The sequence below is a fragment of the Plecotus auritus genome (genome assembly GCF_963455305.1).
Source record: "Plecotus auritus genome assembly, chromosome: 12".
In the NCBI taxonomy this organism is placed as follows: Eukaryota; Metazoa; Chordata; class Mammalia; order Chiroptera; family Vespertilionidae; genus Plecotus; species Plecotus auritus.
The window spans coordinates 29126831-29147801 of record NC_137778.1 but is presented as its reverse complement, the minus strand read 5'-3'; the positions used below and the strand labels follow the sequence as shown (position 1 = coordinate 29147801).

General features: G+C 43.9%; 2 protein-coding genes across 7 annotated transcripts in view; one reads left to right on the top strand and one right to left on the bottom strand.

Annotated features, from left to right (window-relative positions):
* Positions 1–5620: 5620 nt before the first annotated feature.
* Positions 5621–10248, top strand: MSTO1 (misato mitochondrial distribution and morphology regulator 1; the record flags this gene model as incomplete). 4 transcript variants are annotated; one of them, XM_080649286.1, is made up of 14 exons in its annotated part: positions 5621–5767; positions 5879–6014; positions 6478–6547; positions 6639–6714; positions 7387–7441; positions 7515–7653; positions 7785–7902; positions 8177–8311; positions 8418–8570; positions 8823–8954; positions 9029–9213; positions 9385–9489; positions 9576–9688; positions 9985–10248. In XM_080649286.1, 14 exons carry the CDS (start codon positions 5684–5686, stop codon positions 10194–10196), a joined length of 1713 nt encoding a protein of 570 aa, XP_080505412.1. The 4 variants fall into 4 exon arrangements, with proteins under 4 accessions (XP_080505412.1, XP_080505411.1, XP_080505413.1 ...); XM_080649285.1 differs by having other exon boundaries at positions 5646–5767; positions 8415–8570; XM_080649287.1 differs by having other exon boundaries at positions 5646–5767; positions 9957–10123.
* The window catches only part of LOC308237916 (GON-4-like protein), a 56227-nt gene continuing 45026 nt past the window's right edge, over positions 9771–20971 (bottom strand). For 2 of the 3 annotated variants that reach the window (XM_080649283.1, XM_080649282.1), the window contains exons 22-32: positions 20684–20942; positions 19739–19923; positions 18406–18603; positions 16562–16705; positions 15898–16041; positions 15692–15811; positions 13693–13806; positions 12749–12959; positions 11309–11936; positions 11119–11221; positions 9771–10765 (exon numbers count right to left, since the gene is read on the bottom strand). In XM_080649283.1, the coding sequence (XP_080505409.1) occupies positions 10616–10765; positions 11119–11221; positions 11309–11936; positions 12749–12959; positions 13693–13806; positions 15692–15811; positions 15898–16041; positions 16562–16705; positions 18406–18603; positions 19739–19923; positions 20684–20942 (2256 nt within the window). In that variant the 3' untranslated portion in view covers positions 9771–10615. The remainder of the gene's footprint in view (positions 10766–11118; positions 11222–11308; positions 11937–12748; positions 12960–13692; positions 13807–15691; positions 15812–15897; positions 16042–16561; positions 16706–18405; positions 18604–19738; positions 19924–20683; positions 20943–20971) is intronic. The other variant, XR_013959498.1, reaches the window with a different exon arrangement.

Genomic DNA, 20971 nt, shown 5'->3' with positions numbered 1-20971 from the left:
AGAAAGAAAAATGAGAATGGAAATGAGAAAATGATGCAAACAAAATGATTATGAAAATACTAAACTCAAAACGTAAACAAAAAATTTAGGTCTCTGAAAATGTTATTAAACTGATAAAACAACTCTGATGAGAATATTCAAGAAAAAAAGTAAAAGGAATTTACCTTTAAAAGAAGCAATAGCGCCTGGCCAGTGTTGCTCAGTGGTTGAGCATTGACCCATGAACCAGGAGGTTGTGGTTCAATTCCTGGTCAGGGCATATGCCTGGGTTGCAGGTTCAATCCCAGTAGGGAGCGTGCAGGAGGCAGGTGATCAATGATTCTCTCTCATCATTAATGTTCCTATCTTTCTCTTCCTCTCTCTGAAATCAATTTTTTTAAAAAGCAGCAATATCAAAAATGGTAAAGGATATCACTACAGAGAGATCTGCAGACACTGAAAATATTCAGATGGGGTCCTGGCTAATTGGTTGAGCATCATCCCATGCACCAAAAGGTCACAGGTTCAATTCCAGGTTGGGGCACATGCCTGGGTTAGGGGCTTGACCCCCTGTGGGGGTTGGGGGATGCAGGAGGCAATTGGTTATTTTTTCTCTCATATCAATGTTTTTCTCTCTCTCCCCCTTCCTGACTCTCTAAAAATCAATAAAACCATATTTCTTTAAAAAGATTTAAATGGGTATATTATAAACAATTTGATGTAGTAACTCTAAATTTGATGATGAAACTGACAAAATCCTAGAAAAATATATCATCAAAATCGACACAGGAATAACTTAAATAGTTCTATTAACAAAATTCATAATTGAAAACTTTTCTATAAAGCATACCAGGGTGGAGGGGGTCAATGGGGAAAAAGGGGACATCTGTAATACTTTCAACAATAAGGATAAATTTTTTTTTTTTCCACTTAAAAAGATTTATTAAAACGCAGATTCAACCCGAAAGGGGAGAGACCCAAACGCGGGCATTTGCACAGAACGTAAGAACCGGCCAGAGGGCCCGGCTGCCGTGGCTCGGGGGCTGAGTGTCGACCTATGGACCAGGAGGTCACTGTTCAGTTCCCGGTCAGGGCACAGGCCCGGGTTGCGGGCTCAATCCCCAGTGGCGAGTTGCAAGAGGCAGCCGATCCATGATTCTCTCTCCTCATGGATGTTTCTCTCTCTCTCCCCCTTCCTCTCTCTCTAAAAAAATCATTTAAAAACATACTCTGTTTAAAAACCAGCCAACGAGGAACAGATTCTCTGCTCTTCCCCTGACCCTCCCGTGGGGAGGGGAGCCTGCCCCACGGAGCTGCCTGCACTGAGGGCCGTGGTGGGTAATAAGGATAAATTTTAAAAAAAGAATACCATGCCCATATGACTTCACTAGTCAATGCCAATCTCATAGGAACTCCTGTGTAAATAGAAAAAGGGGAGATACTTCCCAACTTTTTTTTTTTGAGGCCAATATTATTTTGATATTAAAACCCAAGAAGAACATTATAGAAACAGGAGATTACAGGCCAACCTTTTAATAAACACGGATGCAAAAATCCCAAAGAAATAGAGGAAATCAGATCCAACATTTAAAAAAGGATAATACAACAAATAAGTCAAGGTTTACTCCAGGAATACAAAATAAAATTATATGCAAAAATCCATTAGAAAAACGAAGGAAGGATAAAATGATTATCTTAATTCAGAGAAAATTGTTTTCAATTTCAAATTCATTCATTATCAAAACCCTTAACAAAACAAATATAAGACAACTTTCTTAAACAAACAAAGAGTATCGCCGAAACCGGTTTGGCTCCGTGGATAGAGCGTCGGCCTGGGGACTCAAGGGTCCTAGGTTCGATTCCGGTCAAGGGCATGTACCTTGGTTGCGGGCACATCCCCAGTAGGGGGTGTGCAGGAGGCAGCTGATCGATGTTTCTCTCTCATCGATGTTTCTAGCTCTCTATCCCTCTCCCTTCCTCTCTGTGAAATATCAATAAAATATATTTAAAAAAAAAAAAAAAGAGTATCTATAGCTGTTATTTGAGATGGGGAGCAAAATAAGGATGTCTACTTTTAGCACTTCTATTCCACACTAAACTTGAGGTCCTACTCAGTGCTCTGAGGCAAGGAAAACAGTAAAGATTTGCAAAGGGATAAATACATCATTATTTGTGGATAGGAGTTTACACATAAATTATTAAAATATATTAGCATAGCAGAGTTACTGGTTATGTCAGTATGCAAATCAGTTGTATTTATAGCAACAACAGAAAATATAATTTTTTTTAAAAATATATTTTATTGATATTTTACAGAGAGGAAGGGAGAGGGATAGAGAGCCAGAAACATCGATGAGAGAGAAACATCGATCAGCTGCCTCCTGCACACTCCTCACTGGGGATATGTCTGCAACCAAGGTACATGCCCCTGACCGGAATCGAACCCGGGACCCTTCAGTCCGCAGGCCGACGCTCTATCCACTGAGCCAAACCGGTTTCGGCCAGAAAATATAATTTAAAAAGGTTTCATTTACATTAGCAACAAGGATATAAAAAAACAAGAATACAACAAGATGCATATGGTATTTATATAGAAAACTATAAAGTATTACTTAAAAAATTTTAAAGACCTCAATAAATGGTAGAATGTAAATTGGAAATATTAATGCTGTAAAGGTGTCAATTCTCCCCAAACTGACCTAGAGAGATGCAATGCAATCCCAATCAAAATACCTATAAGTTTTAGCCCTGGCAGGATGGCTCAATGGATTGGAACATAGTCCTGTACAGAGAAGGATCTCCTATTCAATTCCCCATTGGGGCACATACTCCTGTTTCAGGTTCAATCCTGGGTCAGGGGCATAAGGAGACAACTGATCAATGTTTCTCTCTCACATGGATGTTCCCCCGTCTCCCTTCCTCTCTCTCTAAAATCAATTTTTTAAAAAGCATATCTTTGGCCCTAACCGGTTTGGCTCAGTGGATAGAGTGTCGGCCTGCGGACTGAAGGGTCCCAGGTTCGATTCCGGTCAAGGGCATGTGCCTTGGTTGCGGGCACATCCCGGTGGAGGGTGTGCAGGAGGCAGCTGATCGATGTTTCTCTCTCATCGATGTTTCTAACTGTCTATCTCTCTCCCTTCCTCTCTGTAAAAAATCAATAAAATATATAAAAAATAAATAAAAATAAATTTAGGAAAAAAGTATATCTTTGGGTGAAAATTAACAAAACAACTATAGGTTTTTAAATTTTGTTGTGGAACTTGACAAACTGATTCTAAAATATATGTGGACATACAAATATATGTGGCCCAGAATAGTCAAGACTTACTCTTTTTATTTTATTTTATTGATTTCAGAGTTGAAGGAAGAAGGAGAGAGACAGAAACATCAATGATGAGAGAGAATCATTGATTGGCTGCCTCCTGCATGCCCTACACAACCCAAGCATGTGCCCTTACTGGGAATCGAACTTTGACCTTCTGGTTCATAGGCTGACGCTCAACCACTGAGCCACGCCAGCTGAGCAAGACTTATTCTAACCTCTATTTCAGACCTACAGGAATGTTGAGAGAGTAGTACAAAAGAACACTGTATAACCTTCACTTAGATTCAATTGTTAACATTTTGTCACACTTGCTTTATCTTTCTATTTGAGATACCATTTGAAAGTAAATGGGGAAAAAAAAAACACACAAGTAAATTGCAGACAAGTATTTCATCATATATCTCCTAAGAATAGGATACTCTCCTACATAATCAGAATATTGTTACTACCAAAGAAACTCATCATCAATATAGTATTATTTAATATATAGTCTATTTTAAAAGTTCTCGGTATCCCAACAATGTGTTTATGGTTCCCCCATCTTCTAGCCAATTCAGGTTCTAATCAAGGATCACAAATTTAAGCTGAAATATCTCTTTAGTGTCCTTTTATCTTTAAAAGACTATATGCATTTTTTCAATTTTACTAAATATATATTCCCCAAATAATGAAGCTTTGTGTTTTGAATTTTTATGTTATATCATGCTGTATATAATAGTTTTTAGTCATTATTAGTTTTTGTTTTGTTTTTTTAATCCTCATCTGAGGATAAATGTGTGTTTTTTTAATTGACTTTTAGAGACAGAGGACAGGAGAAACATCAATGGGTTGATGGGTTGCCTCCCCCAGTGTAATTAACAAGTTATATGTGGAGGGTTACTTTGAAATCCTGCAACCATCCTGTTTTCCAACAAATTATCACCCAATGATGTTAACGTCCATTGATGATCATCATTTGAATAAATTCTTAAATTGATAGCAGCAATCTAAATTTAAATTCGATTATTCTGTCTACATATTTTCAACACATATAACTTGTATTCAGAATAAAGTACCCACTCCTACAAATCAGTAAGAGACAACCCAAAAGAAACATGGACAATGTCCACCCCGCGTGACTCAACCAGAGGTCAGGGTTCCATTCCAGGTCAGGACACATGCCTTGGTTTCGGCTAGATCCCTAGTGGTATGTGGGGGCAGGGGATGAAGAAGGCAGCCCCTCAATCATTCTCTCTCATCACTGGTGTTTCTCTCTTCTCCCTCTCTCTTCCTCTCTGAAATCAATAAAAATATATTTAACAAAAAAAGAAACATGGACAAGAGACTGGAACATGCACTTCACCAACACGGATATCCAAATGGTTGATAAACTTATCAGAAGGTGCTCTCAACCTCTTTGGTAATCAGGAAAATTAAAACAGTGATAAGGACTAAAATTTTAAAACGTTGGAAAGATTATGAAACATCAACTGAAAATTCTCCTACACTGGTGGTGGAATTGTAAATTGGTAAAGAAATTTATAAAACAGCTTGGTGTTATTTACCAAGTTCGAACATATCCAATATTATGACCCAACAATTACACTCCTAGATATATAACCAACTGAAATGTGTACACAGACACATACACAAGAATGTTAATTGTATCACCTCATAGCCCAAACTGGAAGCAATCCCAAAGTCTGTTATCATTAGAATAGATCATATTCATACAATCGACTATTCTGAAGCAAAGAAAATGAACTGGAAGTACATAGAACAAAATGAGATTCACAAAATATACCGAGCAAAAGGCAGACGCAAAAGAATATGTGCTCCAGAAGAAGAAAAAAAAGAATGTGCTCCCATTTATTTACATAATATGCTGGATAGAAAGACAGACAGATAAAAATAGTTCACAGGGTTAGAAATCAGGAAGGCTGTGATTTTGAGCGGAAGAAAGGGATGCGTGGAAAGCTTTAGGGGAGGAACTTTTCCAACAAGCTTTTAATTTTGCCTGAAGCAGAAATATCCCGAGGAGACAAACGCTGCAAGAGCAGCAAGAAGAAGGGTGAACACCGACAGTCCCCACCTGAGCAACAAAGACAGCAGCACTAAGAACGCGCCACCAAGGGCGTCGGCTCAGGCGCCTACAACTTCCGGCGTGGGCCCCACCCCTTGGCAACCACAAGGAAGTAGGACTAGTCCACGATAGGAAGAGGCGGGAATGATGAACGGTGTCTCTAAAGCCCAATGAATTGTTTATCCTCTGGGAAAAGACGTATTTGTGGACCAATAGGACTCAGAGGATGAGGCCCCGCCTACAAGCCTGCCGAGCCAATCGGCTGAGAGCAGCGAGTGGGCAAGCGCCGGTTTTGCGACTTAGTGGAGTCGCGCGGTATGGCGGGCGGTGCCCGGGAGGTGCTCACGTTGCAGTTGGGACATTTTGCGGGTTTCGTGGGAGCGCACTGGTGGAACCAGCAGGTGAGGTCTCTTGGCAGTTGCCCCAAGCGGAGCCTTTCGGGATCTCCAGCCCTTACCTCCGGCTTGCCCATCTTGCCACCCCTTAGTCCGGTCCCTTTCCTGCCTCCTCAGGATGCTGCGCTTCACGAACAGACTGATACCAAGGAGCCGCCAGGGGAGCTGTGCCCCGATGTCCTGTACCGGACCGGCCGAACGCTGCACGGCCAAGACACGTACACGCCAAGACTCATCCTCATGGATCTAAAGGGTGAGGCCGTGGCCGGGGTCGGCCAATGCCCATTTTCTCCTTCGCATCGGAGTCTCGAGCATCCGTTTCAGGAGCCTCTGACCACACTAAGCTGAAGGGCAGATGAGTTGCCTAGGGAGAGCTAACCACAATATACAAATACCTGAGGGACGCAAGAAGGCAAAACTTGATTCCGTTCAAGAGCCATCTCTGGAATGGGCTGCTTGTCTCTGGAGACAGTGACATGGCCTTCCTCTAAGACCGCTGGGTAGTCTTTGCTTCAGGCCTCACAGCGAAGGAAAGGATGAAATCTAGATTCTCCTAGGCAATGTTTTTTTTCCAACTTATGTATATTCAAGAAAGCTTGGAAGTGCTAAGTGCTGGAGGGATGGTGACAGCAGGTTTCCAGGTGATCAGAGGAAGATTACCTGAAGCCTGGGAGGGACTAGGCTTTGATTTCACATTTCCTGTTATTTTTGTGCAGGTAGTCTGAGCTCCCTAAAACAAGAAAGTGGACTCTACAGGGACAAACAGCTAGACACTGCAATAGCATGGTATTTGTCGTTTGGAGAAGAGTGGGAGATGTGCACAAAATGCTGGAAAACAAAGGCAAACTGGCTATGATCAGTCTCCAATTTCTTTAAGGCAGGGGAAGCTCACCACACACAAAGAAGAACTCCATCCCAAGAATCCTTATCTCCAGGATCTCCTGAGTGTAGAGGTGAGGGTCTCAGCCCTGAACTTCTTTTTCAAATTATAAGAGAAAGTTTATTAGAAAGTTACAGAGGTAGTAAAAGTGAGCCATAGAAGAAACAAGTGGCTAAGGAAACAAGTTACAGAGACAAAAGAAAGGTTTAGGAAAGGACCATGGGAAAAAAGATTTGAGGGGTGTGCTCTGGGGAGGGAGGGACAGACAGACTGCTCTGAACTTGCACACTGAGTGCTACAACCACAGTGCCTCCACTGGGTCAGAGAAATAGAGGATTTCAATAATCTTAAATGCCTTAAATAGTATTTTTGGAAGAAGCACTTTTCTTCCTAAAGGACTGACTAGAGCCCAGACAGTGTGGCTCAATGGTTGAGCATCAACCTATGAAACAGAAGGCCACTGTTCAATTCCCGGTCAGGGCACATGCCCAGGTTGCAGGCATGATCCCCAGTGCAGGGGAAGTGCAGGAGGCAACCTATCGATGATTCTCATCAGTGATGTTCTATCTCTCTATCCCTTCCTCTCTGAAATCAATAAAAATATATTTTAAAAATAAATAAAAAGGACTGTGATTACATAAACAGAAAGGAAGCTGTAGGGTGTGGCCAGCAAAATCAGGGAGGATAAACTTTTTTGTCTTTAGACTGCTTGGAACTGAATACTGATTTTTCTCATCCCTCCCAGGGAGTGCTGAATAGTGATGGTATCTGGAGGGTCAAATCCATTTCCAATGGCAAAGGTGAGAAGTACTGCAGGATGGGAAGTGGGCAGAGCAGGAACATGAAGATGAATTTCCTCTAATTTTCCTTTAGGTCCCACACCACTCACCACTGCTGCAACTCCAGAGCCACTTATCCCCACAGAGGGCAGCATCAGAGTCTGGTCAGACTTCCTCAGAGTGCATCTCCATCCCCGGAGCATCTGTATGATTCAGAAGTACAACCATGATGGGTATGGGGTGCCCCAGAGGCTGTGAGGCAAGAAACTGGGTTCCTACCAATGTTGGATGGGATATCTTGCGAGGGGGGGCGGGGGGGGGGAGCAGGACCCTATAAGTCCTGGATTGTGTTTATGCATGATAGTGAAGCAGGTCGCCTGGAGGCTTTTGGCCAAGGGGAGAGTATCCTGAAGGAACCCAGGTACCTAGAAGAGCTGGAGGACAGGCTGCACTTCTACGTGGAGGAATGTGATTACCTACAGGTAGCTGTGGGGCATAGTGGACACTGGGGTAAACTCTTCTCATCGTACTTTTTTTAAGATTTTTAAATTGAGTTTTGGAGAGACAAAGGGGAGAGGGGGAGAGAGAGAGAGAGAGAGAGAGAGAAACATACATTAATGTGAGAGTGCCACATCAATTGGCTGCTTCCTGCACAATCTACCGAGAACCAGCAACCTTTTGGTGCCTGGGACTGTGCTCAACCGAGCCACACCCACCAAGGCTCATTCTACTCTCTCATCATTCACCTCTCTCTAGGGCTTCCAGATCCTGTGTGACCTGCATGATGGCTTCTCTGGTGTAGGTGCTAAGGCTGCAGAGTTGCTACATGATGAGTATTCAGGGCGAGGGATAATAACCTGGGGCCTGCTCCCAGGTCCCTACACTCTTGGGGTGAGTCGAACTTGGAAGAAAAAACTCAAGAGTATGGAGGGAGAAATGAGGGAATGATAGCCCAGTGAGAAAGTTGCTTAGAACAAACTACTCTTTCTTTTAGCAGGAGCCCCAGAAAAACATCTATCGTCTGTTAAACACAGCTTTTGGTCTGGTGCACCTGTCTGCTCACAGCTCTCTAGTCTGCCCCTTATCCTTGGGTGGGAGCCTGGGGCTGAGACCTGAGCCACCCATCAACTTCCCTCACCTGCGTTACGATGTAAGGCTCGATGCTCTTGTTCTGCTAGAAACAGGGACTCTGTCCCATTCACCAAGTTAGCCTGTTCTTGAAGCCTCAGCTTGAACTCAGCTATGATGTGGCCTTAGATCACAGTCCTGTTTATCCAGCCTTAGGCTGATCACACCGATTTGTCTCAAAGCCCCCAGATCTCCCTGCCCATGCTATCCTGCCTCCACATGCTCTTTCCAGAGCTGAAAGACTTAAGTGCTCTTTTTGGTATCCTCTTTATAGGCAACTCTGCCCTTCCACTGCAGTGCCATCCTGGCTACAGCCCTGGACACAATCACTGTTCCTTATCGCCTGTATTCCTCACCAGTTTCCATGGTTCATCTAGCTGATATGCTGAACTTCTCTGGGAAAAAGGTATGAAGCTTTGTGAGGGGTTAGGCTACAACTGAGAAAAGGCCCTGTAACTTGATTTTGTCCTTACCTTTAAGGTGGTGACAGCAGGAGCATCCATCCCCTTCCCTTTGGGTCCAAGCCAGTCCCTTCCTGATACCCTGATGCAGCTCGGAGGGGCCACCCCTTGGACTCCACTGTCTGCATGTGGGGACCCTTCTGGAACACACTGCTTTGCCCAATCAGTGGTGCTGAGGGGTCTAGACAAAGCATGCCACACCAGGTGAGGACTGGTGGTCCTCCCTTGTCAGACTTCTGTTTCGTGTTCTTTTTTCTCTAATACCTCTGGACATCCTCATGGTATTGACCTTCCCTTCTTCCCCCTGTCCCACTTTAGAAAAGAAAAGAACTGAGCACCCCCATAGTAAAGGTGATTTTGTCTTTGTTCTGGCAGTCAGCTCACCCCAGGTACACCTCTGCCTTCCCTACTCCATGCTTGTACCACTGGGGAAGAAGTCTTGGCCCAATATTTACAGCAGCAGCAGCCTAGAGCCAGGAGGTTAGTAAAATGCTTGCTCCTGCTCTCCTCCTAGATCTGACCTCCCTTGACCCTTTCTCACTCAGCTGCTATTCTCTTGTCCCCAGTTCTTCTCATCTGCTGCTGACTCCCTGCAAGGTGGTTCCTCCTTATCCCTGCCTCTTCTCCTCAAGCCTCAGCCAGCAGGGCTTGGTTCTGGATAACCCCCCAACAGGGGCAGGTATGTAGGAGATGAAGAAAACCAAGATTTCAAACATGGGAGTGGTTTACTCTATCACTTTCTGGATAAAGATACTTTAAAGTCACAGTCAAACATTTCTTTATTCATTCAATGGTTCCTGAAGACTTTTCTTACTCTGGAGTACTGGTATACTAAGGGGACAGTACACAAAATTTATTGAGTTTACTTTATAATCAAGTCAACTAAAGACCCAGACATCCCTATCTATTCGACAGAGTCTCAGGGTGGAAGAACAATCCGACTACAGGTCTCTCTTTTCTCTCCCTCTGTGGCAGGAGAGAGCATCCCAGTGCTGGGGGCCCTCTGCTCTTCTTCATCCTTGAACCGGACCCTGGGAGACTTGGCCAAGGAACTCACCAAACTCAACCTGCGGCGCTGGGCCAGCTTCATGGATGCTGGAGTGGAACTGGATGACCTAGGGGAGCTGCTGCAGGAGCTACGCAGTCTGGCCCAGTGCTACCAGCATGGTGACAGCCTTATGGACTAAAGTTCCAAGAAAAGGAAAGAACTAGTTTACAATAAAAAGTGCTGGATGCAGGAGCTATGTCTTGGGACTGGATACACCAACATATGCACTTACTACATTTAGAATCAGTGCCTTACATCACAATAAATGTGTACCATCAGGACAAATTTCAAAAAGGGTAGTAAAGGAGCTGAGCCCCACTCTCCCTCAACCCTATTTACAAAGTAATTCTAAAGACTTCGTAACAGACATTGAGTGAGGCAGAGAATGGCAGAGCCATGAAAACCCTCAACCTAGCTTTGTCCTTGTCCTTGGCCCCTGCTCTTTCAACTCTATACTGAGCTCAAAGGGCATTCAAGCAAGGTACAACCACTCTTTCCCTCATCAGGGTGCCTGTGGTTTTGATCCTATGCACATGACTCCCACATGCTTCCTGAGTCTCACTCATCCAGCTCCTCCTCAGACAGAAGATCCCCGTGGTCAGAGAGCTGGTCTGCATTGCTGGTGCTGGTTGCATCGTCTTCATCCTCCGAGCTGGCCTCGCAGGCGGTGTGGAAGAGCTGCATGAGTTCTCGAAAACGGTGGGAAACCTAGGAGGAGAGGTGAAGGTCGGTGTTCCCTGTCCCAAGTTAAACAATCTTTATTTGTCCCACACAGCAAGGTTGTGAGGGCTATGTCCTCCTTAAAGATAAGGAAATTCAGGTTAAGTGGCTAAATATTTTGCCCAAAGTCACACTCCTAAAACTAAAACTACAATAGAATCTCTGGGGCTTCCGCCTCAAAATCCAATGCCCTTTCTCTTCTAGAACCACTACCAATTACCCTGAGAAGCCAGGCCCTTCCTCAGCAGACCTTTACAATTTTCTTAGTTGGCCAACCTGTCCTATTCCTGCCTCTCCTGGATTTGAAACTGTAGAGGGCTCCTCCCCTCGCCCCCCCTTACCTCAGTAGGAGTCTTATTTCCTAGCTGCTGGGAGATGATTCGAAAAGTCTGGGGCTGTGCTCCTTGTTCCTGGCACATGGTGAGAATCACACGGTCAGCTTCCCTGTAACCCATACGTTGTGATTAGTCCTAAATTAGTATCATGGATGTGGTCCATGTGCTTTATAAGTACACATCCATCCCTACCTACCTTGTCCACAGGACCACCTTTTCCCCGGTGGAGCTGACCTTGCTGTTGTTTGCACATACGGTGACTTCTGTGGCCTTTGGCTGCTGCTCTCCTTCTGGACCCTTGACCTGTATTCCACTGTCTTTAGCCAAACCTCCTTTAGGGGTTTTGGGAGAAGTCTCTGAGGTGTCAACTCCTGATGAAGATTCATGGACTGAGGACTTCTTATCTGATGTCTCCACACCAGTTCTGCTTGAGGGTAGCCAGCTCTCTTGAGTATCTGGTTCCCCAGACACCTGTCTTCTCCCTAAGTCTCTGGTCCTTGAGGAAACAGGACTCAGGAAAGAAGCAGGGGGTTCAAGAGTTCCAGAACATTGAGTTTCTGAAGCATTGCAGATCGGCGTGTAAGACTCTGAGTCACCTGCTGCCTGATGGCCCTCCCCCTCATTCTGAAGCCTGGGGAATGCCTCTGTGCAGCAGGAAACCTCCGGTTTGACCTGGTTGGTCCTAGTGTTGTCTAGAACAACTCCAGTTTTGGAGGGAAGCTGAGGAGTCTCTGGTGAGCTGGGTGGTGGGCCATCCAGGAGGAGCTGCTGTTCTGTAAGAATCACTTCTTGAGGGGACAGCAAAGTGCTCCCCACTGCCAATCCTGCTTAGGAGGAAAATAAAGATCTAACAGTGTGGACAGGGTTGAGATGCAACTAAGGACTGACTTCAAATTACCACAGGGTCACTCTGGTAAGCAATTGTGACAAAATTCTAATCCATAAGAGTGAGGTAGGGGTCAGGGCTAAAGTCACGTGGTTCAGTTGGTTGAGTGTCACCCCATGCATGGAGAGGTCACGGTTCAATTCCCAGTTGGGGCACATGCCCAGGAAGTGGGCTTGATCCCCAGTAGGAGGCATGCAGGAGACAGCTGATTGATTGCTCTCTCTCACTGATCAGTAACAAAAACATATTTAAAAATATATATATTTGCCCTCCTAGCCTAATAGCTCAGTTGGTTAGAGCATCGTCCCAGTACACCAAGGCTATGGGTTTAAGCCCCATCAGGGCACATACAAGAAGCAACCAATGAATGCATAAATAACTGGAACAATAAAACAATGTAACTCTCTTGAGACATCAATAAATAACAAAACAAAATATGCCTGCCAAAGCTGATAATGCTGGAGTCTTTAGAATGTGGATCACAGAGGACCTGGAGATAAAGAGAAGGGATTCAGAAATGGGAATACAAGAAGAGGCTGAATCGTGTTGATTTTGTAGCAATCTTAGTTCTGCAAGAGTATTAAGGCCACAGGAGAGAAAATTAAGGCTGAACAGGAAAGGGGATTTCTACTGGTTTATTAGTAACAGTCCCTAAAAAGATTTACCCAGGTTCAAATACATTTTTTACTTAGTGTGAGAATAAGACAGAAATAAATGGAGAAAGGCTGGATTGGCAGCCAGATCACTCACCTGAAATAGGCATCTCTCCCTTTCGGGTACTCCTGCCAGTCCTGCTCTGGGTTGCCTCAATGGTTTCTCGTTCCTCTGGGGCTTCCTCCTCCATCACATCCTTGCCCTGCCCAGCTTCCTTAGCACCAGGCATAGGACTGGCCTCTCGGTGGGGGCTGCCACCCACCAACTCATGGGGCTCCTTGCTCTTGTAGGATTTGCTGTCATAGACCTGCAGGGATGGCCTTGTGGGTCAAGGGTCTCCTGACCTCCTTTGTCTTAGGGGGCCAACCAAAGGAAGAAGCCCTGTTGCGATGCTCAGCAAGTCAATCAAGATGCATGCCTGCATCAAGGATTTTAAATGCCCAGAATACAGTACTGGATTCAACAACTCCTCTACCTAAGGACTGTTTGCTGCCAACCAACCCTACTCTACCTAGAGAACCAGCATTACCTTTAGGTCTGTTTTCCTGACACAGGCTTATTTCATTAAAAAATAAAATCTAAGAAGGAACTATTTGAACTAATGGTTTTTTTTTTCCAATTCCAAAAACTTTATCCACAGGATTCTCTTTAAAAAGTCAAATCTGCCAGACCGTGGTATGACTCCGTGGTTGAGCTTTGACCTAGGAACCAGGAGGTCACAGTTCGGTTCTTGGTCAGGGCACATGCCCAGGTTTTGGGCTCAATCCCCAGTAGGGGTCATGCAGGAGGTAGCCGATCACTGATTCTCTCTCATCATTGATGTTTCTCTCTCTTCCTCTCCCTTCCTCTCTGAAATCAATAAAAAAATATTTTTAAAAAAGCAAAACCCACAATGTATTTTTAAAATATTCTATTTGTAATCTATGTGTGCATACAAGGTTCACATTTGTGGTAGCAAACAATTCCCCAACAGTAAGGCAACCTGGAGGTTGACTTAGGTAGGCAGCTCGGATACCTCTTGGTACAGCCCCTGCCCTCACCTTGCTGCTGCAGTGGCTGCAATTTCTCCTTTTGCTCTTCTTCAGTTTGGAATCAGGACCTCCTTCATGGCATGCGCAGGCACAGTCCTTAGCGCCATCTGGCCACTCAGTCTCCTAGGAGATATCTGGGCTTGGTTAGCTGCCAAGTATTTTGGTAGCAAGAGAGAAATATCAGCTTGCTCTGGCCCTGCCAATTCCACCCTTTCTTTTATTATACCATCTTTATATTGCCTGAGGAAATCAATGTCTAAACTCATTTAAAGCTTATTATGAATCCCTAAAACAATTTTTAAATGACCCCAAAACTAATATATCCCAGTTGCCTAGATGTTTCAAGAAATATTTAAGTCAAATATAATCTAAGGCAAAGACACTGGAGAGCTCCAACATAAGGTATGATCTACTGACTCATCTGTCTTTGTCTCCCTGTGCTTTGAGCTCTCCCATCCCAATCACCTTGAGAGGCTTTGTACATATGGAAGGCTCACTCAATGATACTCTCTATTTAATAAACCCAAGACACAAGTACCATATTTATTCCCATTGATGATGAAAAAACTGAAAGAGATATTAAATAAATTGCCCAAGGTCATTCAGCTACTAAGAAATTCTTCCCTAAGAAATAGTAAAGGACCTGGAGTAAAGGGACATGAATTAAAAAGACTACTTCTTGACCTAGTCGGTTAGGCACAGTGGATAGAGCTTCGGCCTGCAGACTGAAGGGCCCTGGGTTCGATCCCAGTGAAGAGAACATACTTCAGTTGCAGGCTTGATTCCTGACCCTGGTCATGCACGTGCGGGAGGCAACCAATCGATGTGTCTATCTCACATCAATGTTTCTCTCTGTCTCTCCCCCTCCCTTCCATTCTCTCTAAAAAATCAATGGAAAAATATCCTGGGGTGAGGATAAAAAATAAATAAAAAAGACTACTTCTTGCCCAGCTGGTGTTGCTCAGGGGTTCACCCTCAACCCATGAACCAAGAGGTCACTGGTTCAATTCCTGGTCAGGGTACATGCCGGGTTGTGGGCTCAATCCCCAGTAGGGGGTGTGCAGGTGGCAGCCAATCAACATTTCTAACTCTTTGTCCCTCTCCCTTCCTCTTTCTCTAAAAAAAATAATAAAGAAATCAATAAAAACGTATTTTTAAAATAATAAAAAGACTACTTCTTGAAGAGCATTAGAGAGCAGTATGAGCAGACTCTGGAGCTGAATTACCTGGGTTCATATCCTAGCATTGCCACTTATTAAATATGAGACCCTGGAAATGGCCTCTCTCTGCACTTCAGTTTCCTCTTCTGTAAAATGCAAATAATCTGTCATAGGATTATTGTGAGAATTGAATGAGTGACTAATCCATTGACAATATTTCCAAGAGATACATATTTTGTAACACCTAAGGACTAGCCATTATCATTATTAAAATGGGCAATCTTAGTTCTATTTTTTCACATAAGCAGAAAAGAAAAAGTTAAGACCCAAGGGCAAGAGAAATAGCTCTGAATTAGAAAGAAAATGGGAAACAGCCGAAACCGGTTTGGCTCAGGGGATAGAGCGTCAGCCTGCGGACTGAAAGGTCCCGGGTTCGATTCCGGTCAAGGGCATGTAACTTGGTTGCGGGCACATCCCCAGTAGGAGGTGTGCAGGAGGCAGCTGATCGATGTTTCTCTCTCATCGATGTTTCTGACTATCTATCTCTCTTCCTTCCTCTCTGTAAAAATTCAATAAAATATATTTAAAAATAATAATAATAATAAAATAAATAAAAAAGAAGAATCTCTAAAAAAAAAAAAAAAAAGGAAAAAAAAAGAAAATGGGAAACAGATCCTTCTAATGAAGAGCTCCAGAGTGGGGCCTCTTCAGCAATTGCATTGTTCTTCCCAAGAGCTCTGCATGTCCATAGCAGCCTCAGATCCCAGAGGCTTTGCCAGAGAAACATTTAGGCAGAAACTCAAGTCTTGATCAATGAAAAATGGACAATCTCCAACAACTTGGTGTACCTTATCATGATTTTGTACCCCAATCTCCTTTCTTCTTTTGTTCTTTGGGGCTGTGGGTATCTTGGGAGGTTCCTCTTCCTCTTCCACATCAGGCAGTGCCACTTCTTCAAAGCCATCAAACTGGGGAGAAGTTGGTACCACTCAACATAGACTATGGGCAGATTATCCCTCCCTTCACAGCCCTAGTGCAGCCTCAGGGCTTTTACCTCATATTCCTTCTCTTCAGTCCAATTGATCTCTTCAAAGTCACCCATCCGGCTAGCTGCTGGGCGCAGATGGTCAAAGAAGATGGAGAACTCATCCTGCAGGTGGTCATGGCCCTTGAGGAGATGCCACATCTGTGTCTTGAGCTAGGAAGAGTTGTAGATGGAAAGATGAAATCCCCAGATCCTCTCTAGGCCATATTCCAAACCAGTCCCATATACTTCCAAGTTCTATTTTTCTAATCAACTGGGAGACACACAGAAGCCTCTCTTTGATAGATAAAAGTTTTTAAATTTCCTCTCCCTCCTTGCTTGCCTACACAGGAGGAGTACTTACAATAGGTTTGATTCCTAATAACAACACCCTCTATCCTGCCCTACTGATCTCCAGGTCAGGCATTAACCCAAGTAGAGCAATAAGCCTCTTCTGGACCCCATCATCACCTCCTTCCTTGAACGTCAGTCAGGATCTGGTTTCAGGTAGCAATCAACCCCTATTCCCATGTATTATGCTATAGACAAGCCTTAAAAGGTCCTTGCCTTCTTCATCTCTTCTAGAAGTGCATGGTACCCCAGAAGCAAGAGGATATAGGCTAAGTTAGGGAAAGGGAGAAGGGAAGGGTCTAAGGCCTAGATGAAAATGGAAAGGAAGGACAGGAAAAAATACCTCAGTAATCTCCTGGGGCAGGCAGTCTGCACAACTTTGGAGGACCTTGATAATCTTCTGGTGATGTGAGGGGTTCTCCGCAAAGCAAATTTCAAGCTGCCGGAGAAACTTGCGACTCTTCTCAAAAGCCTGCTGCTCCTCAAACTACCAGAGTGAAGAGAGAGCAAAAGAGGAGTCACCTATACAGGTAGAGCAGGATGTAAGGGTTCTAAGCGTAAGAACCAAGAAAAAATGGGTTGGGGGAATAGGGGATGAAAGGCTCCAGTTTACAACTGTGTGATCTTTTTAACGACCTCTAGCATCTATCCACCTTGGGTTACTGGGGTCTACTGATCCAAGATAACTATGATGTGAATGAAAGATTCAAGAGATGTACATATCTCAAGTTGTTTACTGTTTCATGCATTGTGAAATCAGACACTCAAACTGATGCAGCATTCACAGTTTACAAAGAATTTTCACATATGCACTCATTTGATTCTCATATTAATACAGAAAGAGAAGATTGGCATGAAAATTCTCATTATATCCTTTATTCCTGTCTACCAGTCATGACAAAAAAATGAGAACTACCATGTTTAGATACTTATTCTCCAACATTTCAAATGTCACCTTATCACAGTGGCCCTCCCAACCCTCCATGTATAAAATTGCAGCACCTACCCCTCACCCATTTTACCTACTACTCTCTATTCCCCTTTTCTACTTTATTTTTCTATAGAGCATTATTACTATAAATCATTATATACTATATACTATTTATATCTATTTTATAGTTTTTATAATATACAAGGCAGGACAAAAGTAGGTTTTGTAGTTGTTCATATGGAAAATAATACAATAATTAACAAATAGTACAATAAACTGTGTTTCACATACAACTATAAACCTACATTTGCCATACTCTGTATATATATTTACAATAATGAATTTTACTGTTTGTATGGTAAATGGGAATATGGGCCCTTTCCCATGCTCCAACTCCCCTTCCCACCCTGTGGGAATATACAGAAGGTCATCTGTAGGTAGACTGTGAGACCTTCAGAGCCTGGCCAGCAATTCAGACTAAGAAAGGCCAAAGAGAAACTGCTTCTAGATGTGAGCCCGGATTGCAAACAGCTAGTGTTTTGACCTCACACAGCTTGCTCTCGGGCATGATCCCCTTCCCCCGTATGCCCCATTTTGCTTTATTTTCTGTACTCTATTATAAAACCGTGTGCTGAGAAAGTCTGGGTGGTGGTTAGACAATAGTACCAGCTGGCTGCCCCCAGTGTGGCCTATCAGCAAGCCAGATGGGACTAGATGGAAACCATCTCAGGTGGAAGCCAGAGCACATGTCAAGTCCTTATAAACTCATGTCGTTCACAGCTAGTACTCAGGGTTATTTCTTTGGAGTCCACAAATACCCTAAGGTTTTCTCAGACCTCAGCACTTTACCTAACACCGTTTATCATCTGACTTTCCCAATGAGAATGTAAACTCCATAGGGCAAGGATTTTTTTATAATTACTATAGTCATAGTACCTAGGACTTTGCCTGACACATTAAATATTTGTTCAATGAATGCCTGTTTTACAACAATGAGGAGCAATAGGCATATGATTTAGCTAAGGTCTTTACTGGCAACTGAAGGTAAAACCCTCCTATTCCTCATGTAACGTAATTGGGAGAATGGAATTGGGAAGATGATCCTTTGAAAAGGAGGCTCTTACCACCTTGTGCTAGGAGAAGGATATCTGACTGGAAGTAGTTGGGAGACTGGAACAGTGTTAATCAACTCTATTCAAATCCAATCTCGCTCTGACCCAGGAATCCCATTGTGCGGTCTTTGCCCATCTACTCACTAATCCACAGGCCAGAGCTTGCTCGGGCAACAGGAAAGCAGCAAAGTCCTTCAACAGCTGAGGCCAGTCTTGGAGAAGAATTTTCAGGCTTTTGTAGAGATCCACAGCTGTCTGCCTCTGAGTACTTGACTCAAATTCATAGATAACCTGAAGGAAGTCCTCATACCTGCCAGGGATATGTTGCAGGGCTTCTCGTACCTGTACAGGAAGACTATCAATCATCAGTACCCTTTCTTTGCATTGCAGCAAAAAACAGCAATACCAAGAAAGGATGAGGAGTTATTGTTAGAGAGCTCTAAGAATTGTCCTTCCACCCTAGCCAGTTTGGCTCAGTGGATAGAGCATCAGCCTGTGGACTGAAGGGTCCCAGGTTCGATTCCGGTCAAGGGCATGTACCTTGCTTGTGGGCACATCCCCAGTAGGAGGTGTGCAGGAGGCAGCTGATCGATGTTTCTCTCTCATCGATGTTTCTAACTCTCTATCCCTCTCCCTTCCTCTCCCTATAAAAATTAATATATTTTATATATTAATAAAATATATAAAAAAAAAGAATTGTCCTTCCTCTAACAGGTACTAAGATCCGACCATTAATGGAAGACAATGAGCAAGGTACATACATACAGCTCCTTTTCTGCTAGTGGGCAACTGAAAAGCCATTTTCCCCATAAAATGAGGTAAGCTTCTTTTCTAGCTCACAGTCCTAGCCTCTCCTTCCTGATTTCAGCTCCATATTGAAATAGGTAAGTATTCCATCCATATATTTCAGCATGGTATCATCTAAGGGTAACTAATACAAAATTAGGATTGTTAGTAAATATTAGGAGACAAGAAAAAGTCATGACTATCACTGCTAGTACTCCACTTTGCTTGGCGGGTGGGGGGGGGGGGGGGGAAATAAAGGAACCAGGTGGTTAGCAAAAGAATGATACAACTAGCCAGGACAACTTCAAGGAGCAGGTTGGTTCATCTCTCTGAAGATCGGGTGCCTGAGATCCACTCTCTGGCAGTGTACCAAAGGTCTATCTTCACAAGCCAAGGGCTCAGTAAGGGTCCTATTTTAGCCTACCCAGTGAAGTCACAACCTCTTAGTGATGATGGTGGTGTCCATCTTTCCCCAATTTCTAGGCAAGAGAGGGACGATGCTAAGGTACTAATAATAAACCTGCTTAAAACTGAATTCTATCTCCTTATGGTTCTCCCACAGATCTTTAGGTAATTCCAGGAGAGAAAAGGCAGAGGAGCCTGAAAAGCAAACTTCATTTTAAAAACACCTTCCTTAAAGGAGTAGCCTCATTCAGAGGGAATGGCAGTACAGGATGTAGCATTTGCTTACCCTAGTCAGATAAGCCTGAGCAAAGGCCAAATCCTTCTGCTCTCTGAGTGGATCCCGCTCGAGAATGTTTTCATCATACAGCAACAGCAGTTTGGAGGTGTCCTTGCTGGCTCGGGCCCGACTGCCCCTCTTATTCCGAGCTCGATGACTGCTGCGTCCCTTTCCAGAAGCTTTGATGCTCTCGCCTTAGAGTACATGAGAAAAAGAATGTTTCTTCATCCCTGCAACCCCTACTCTTCCCATCCCACCACATGCACCCACCCATGCAAACCCTTTTAATGGTATGGAACATATCAAGAGAAAAGCTGCTGGGAAAATGAAATAAGAGGCATATCTGTCTCTGTCAGGTCAGCGCTATGCAGAATCAGCAGTCTTAAGAGTGAGTATGGCCTATGTCGAGCTCTCAAGGGACTAGGTCTTGGTGAGGAATAAGCAGTGCTTTCTGAAATAAACATAGCTTTTAGCCTCATACATGATAGATGAATGAAGAACCAGTATAGCCTGGCTGGTGTGACTCAATAGACTGAGCATCCTCCCAAGAGATCCTGGGTTCAATTCCCAGTCAGGGCACATACTTGATCCCCAGTAGGGTGTGGGCAGGAGGCAGCCCATCGATGTGTCTCTCTTATCGATGTTTCTCTCTCTCTCTCCCTCTCCTTTCCTCTCTAAAAATCAATAAAAACACATTAAAAAAAAAAAAACAGTATAAAATTTAGATAAATCTGATACAAATCTAACAGCTGATGAGAATAAAATTTTAAGTTTCTGAGCATCTCATCTATAAAGGCACCAAGTTAAACCTCTGTTTGAGGGAAGGGAAGTGGCAGGAGTGATCCAGTTTTTCTGAAAACTTGCCATCTGGTTTACAAGCTAGCCACTCTGCACACGTCTTTACACAATGAGGCCAACTGAGACCTGCCTCTCATACAGGCTTGCCAAACTCACCTGGTGGGGTCCTGCTGGTCTCTTCTGGAGCAGTTTGGGGTGAGGCAAAGGTAGTAGGAGGTTTCTCAGCAGGGTCTCCAATGGCTTCATCTGTCATTCCATCCTCTTTCTGTAGGCTTTCCATTCCTTCTGCTTCTGCTTCTTCTTCCTCCTCTTCTTCAGGCTCAGAGTTCTCTTCCTGAGAGTTCTCTTCCTCAGACTCACCTTCCTGACTCATGCGCCTTTCAGATGCGAGCCAAGTCAGTTTCTCCATTGTTTCCTGCAACCCTCACCCCCCAAAGAGTGTTC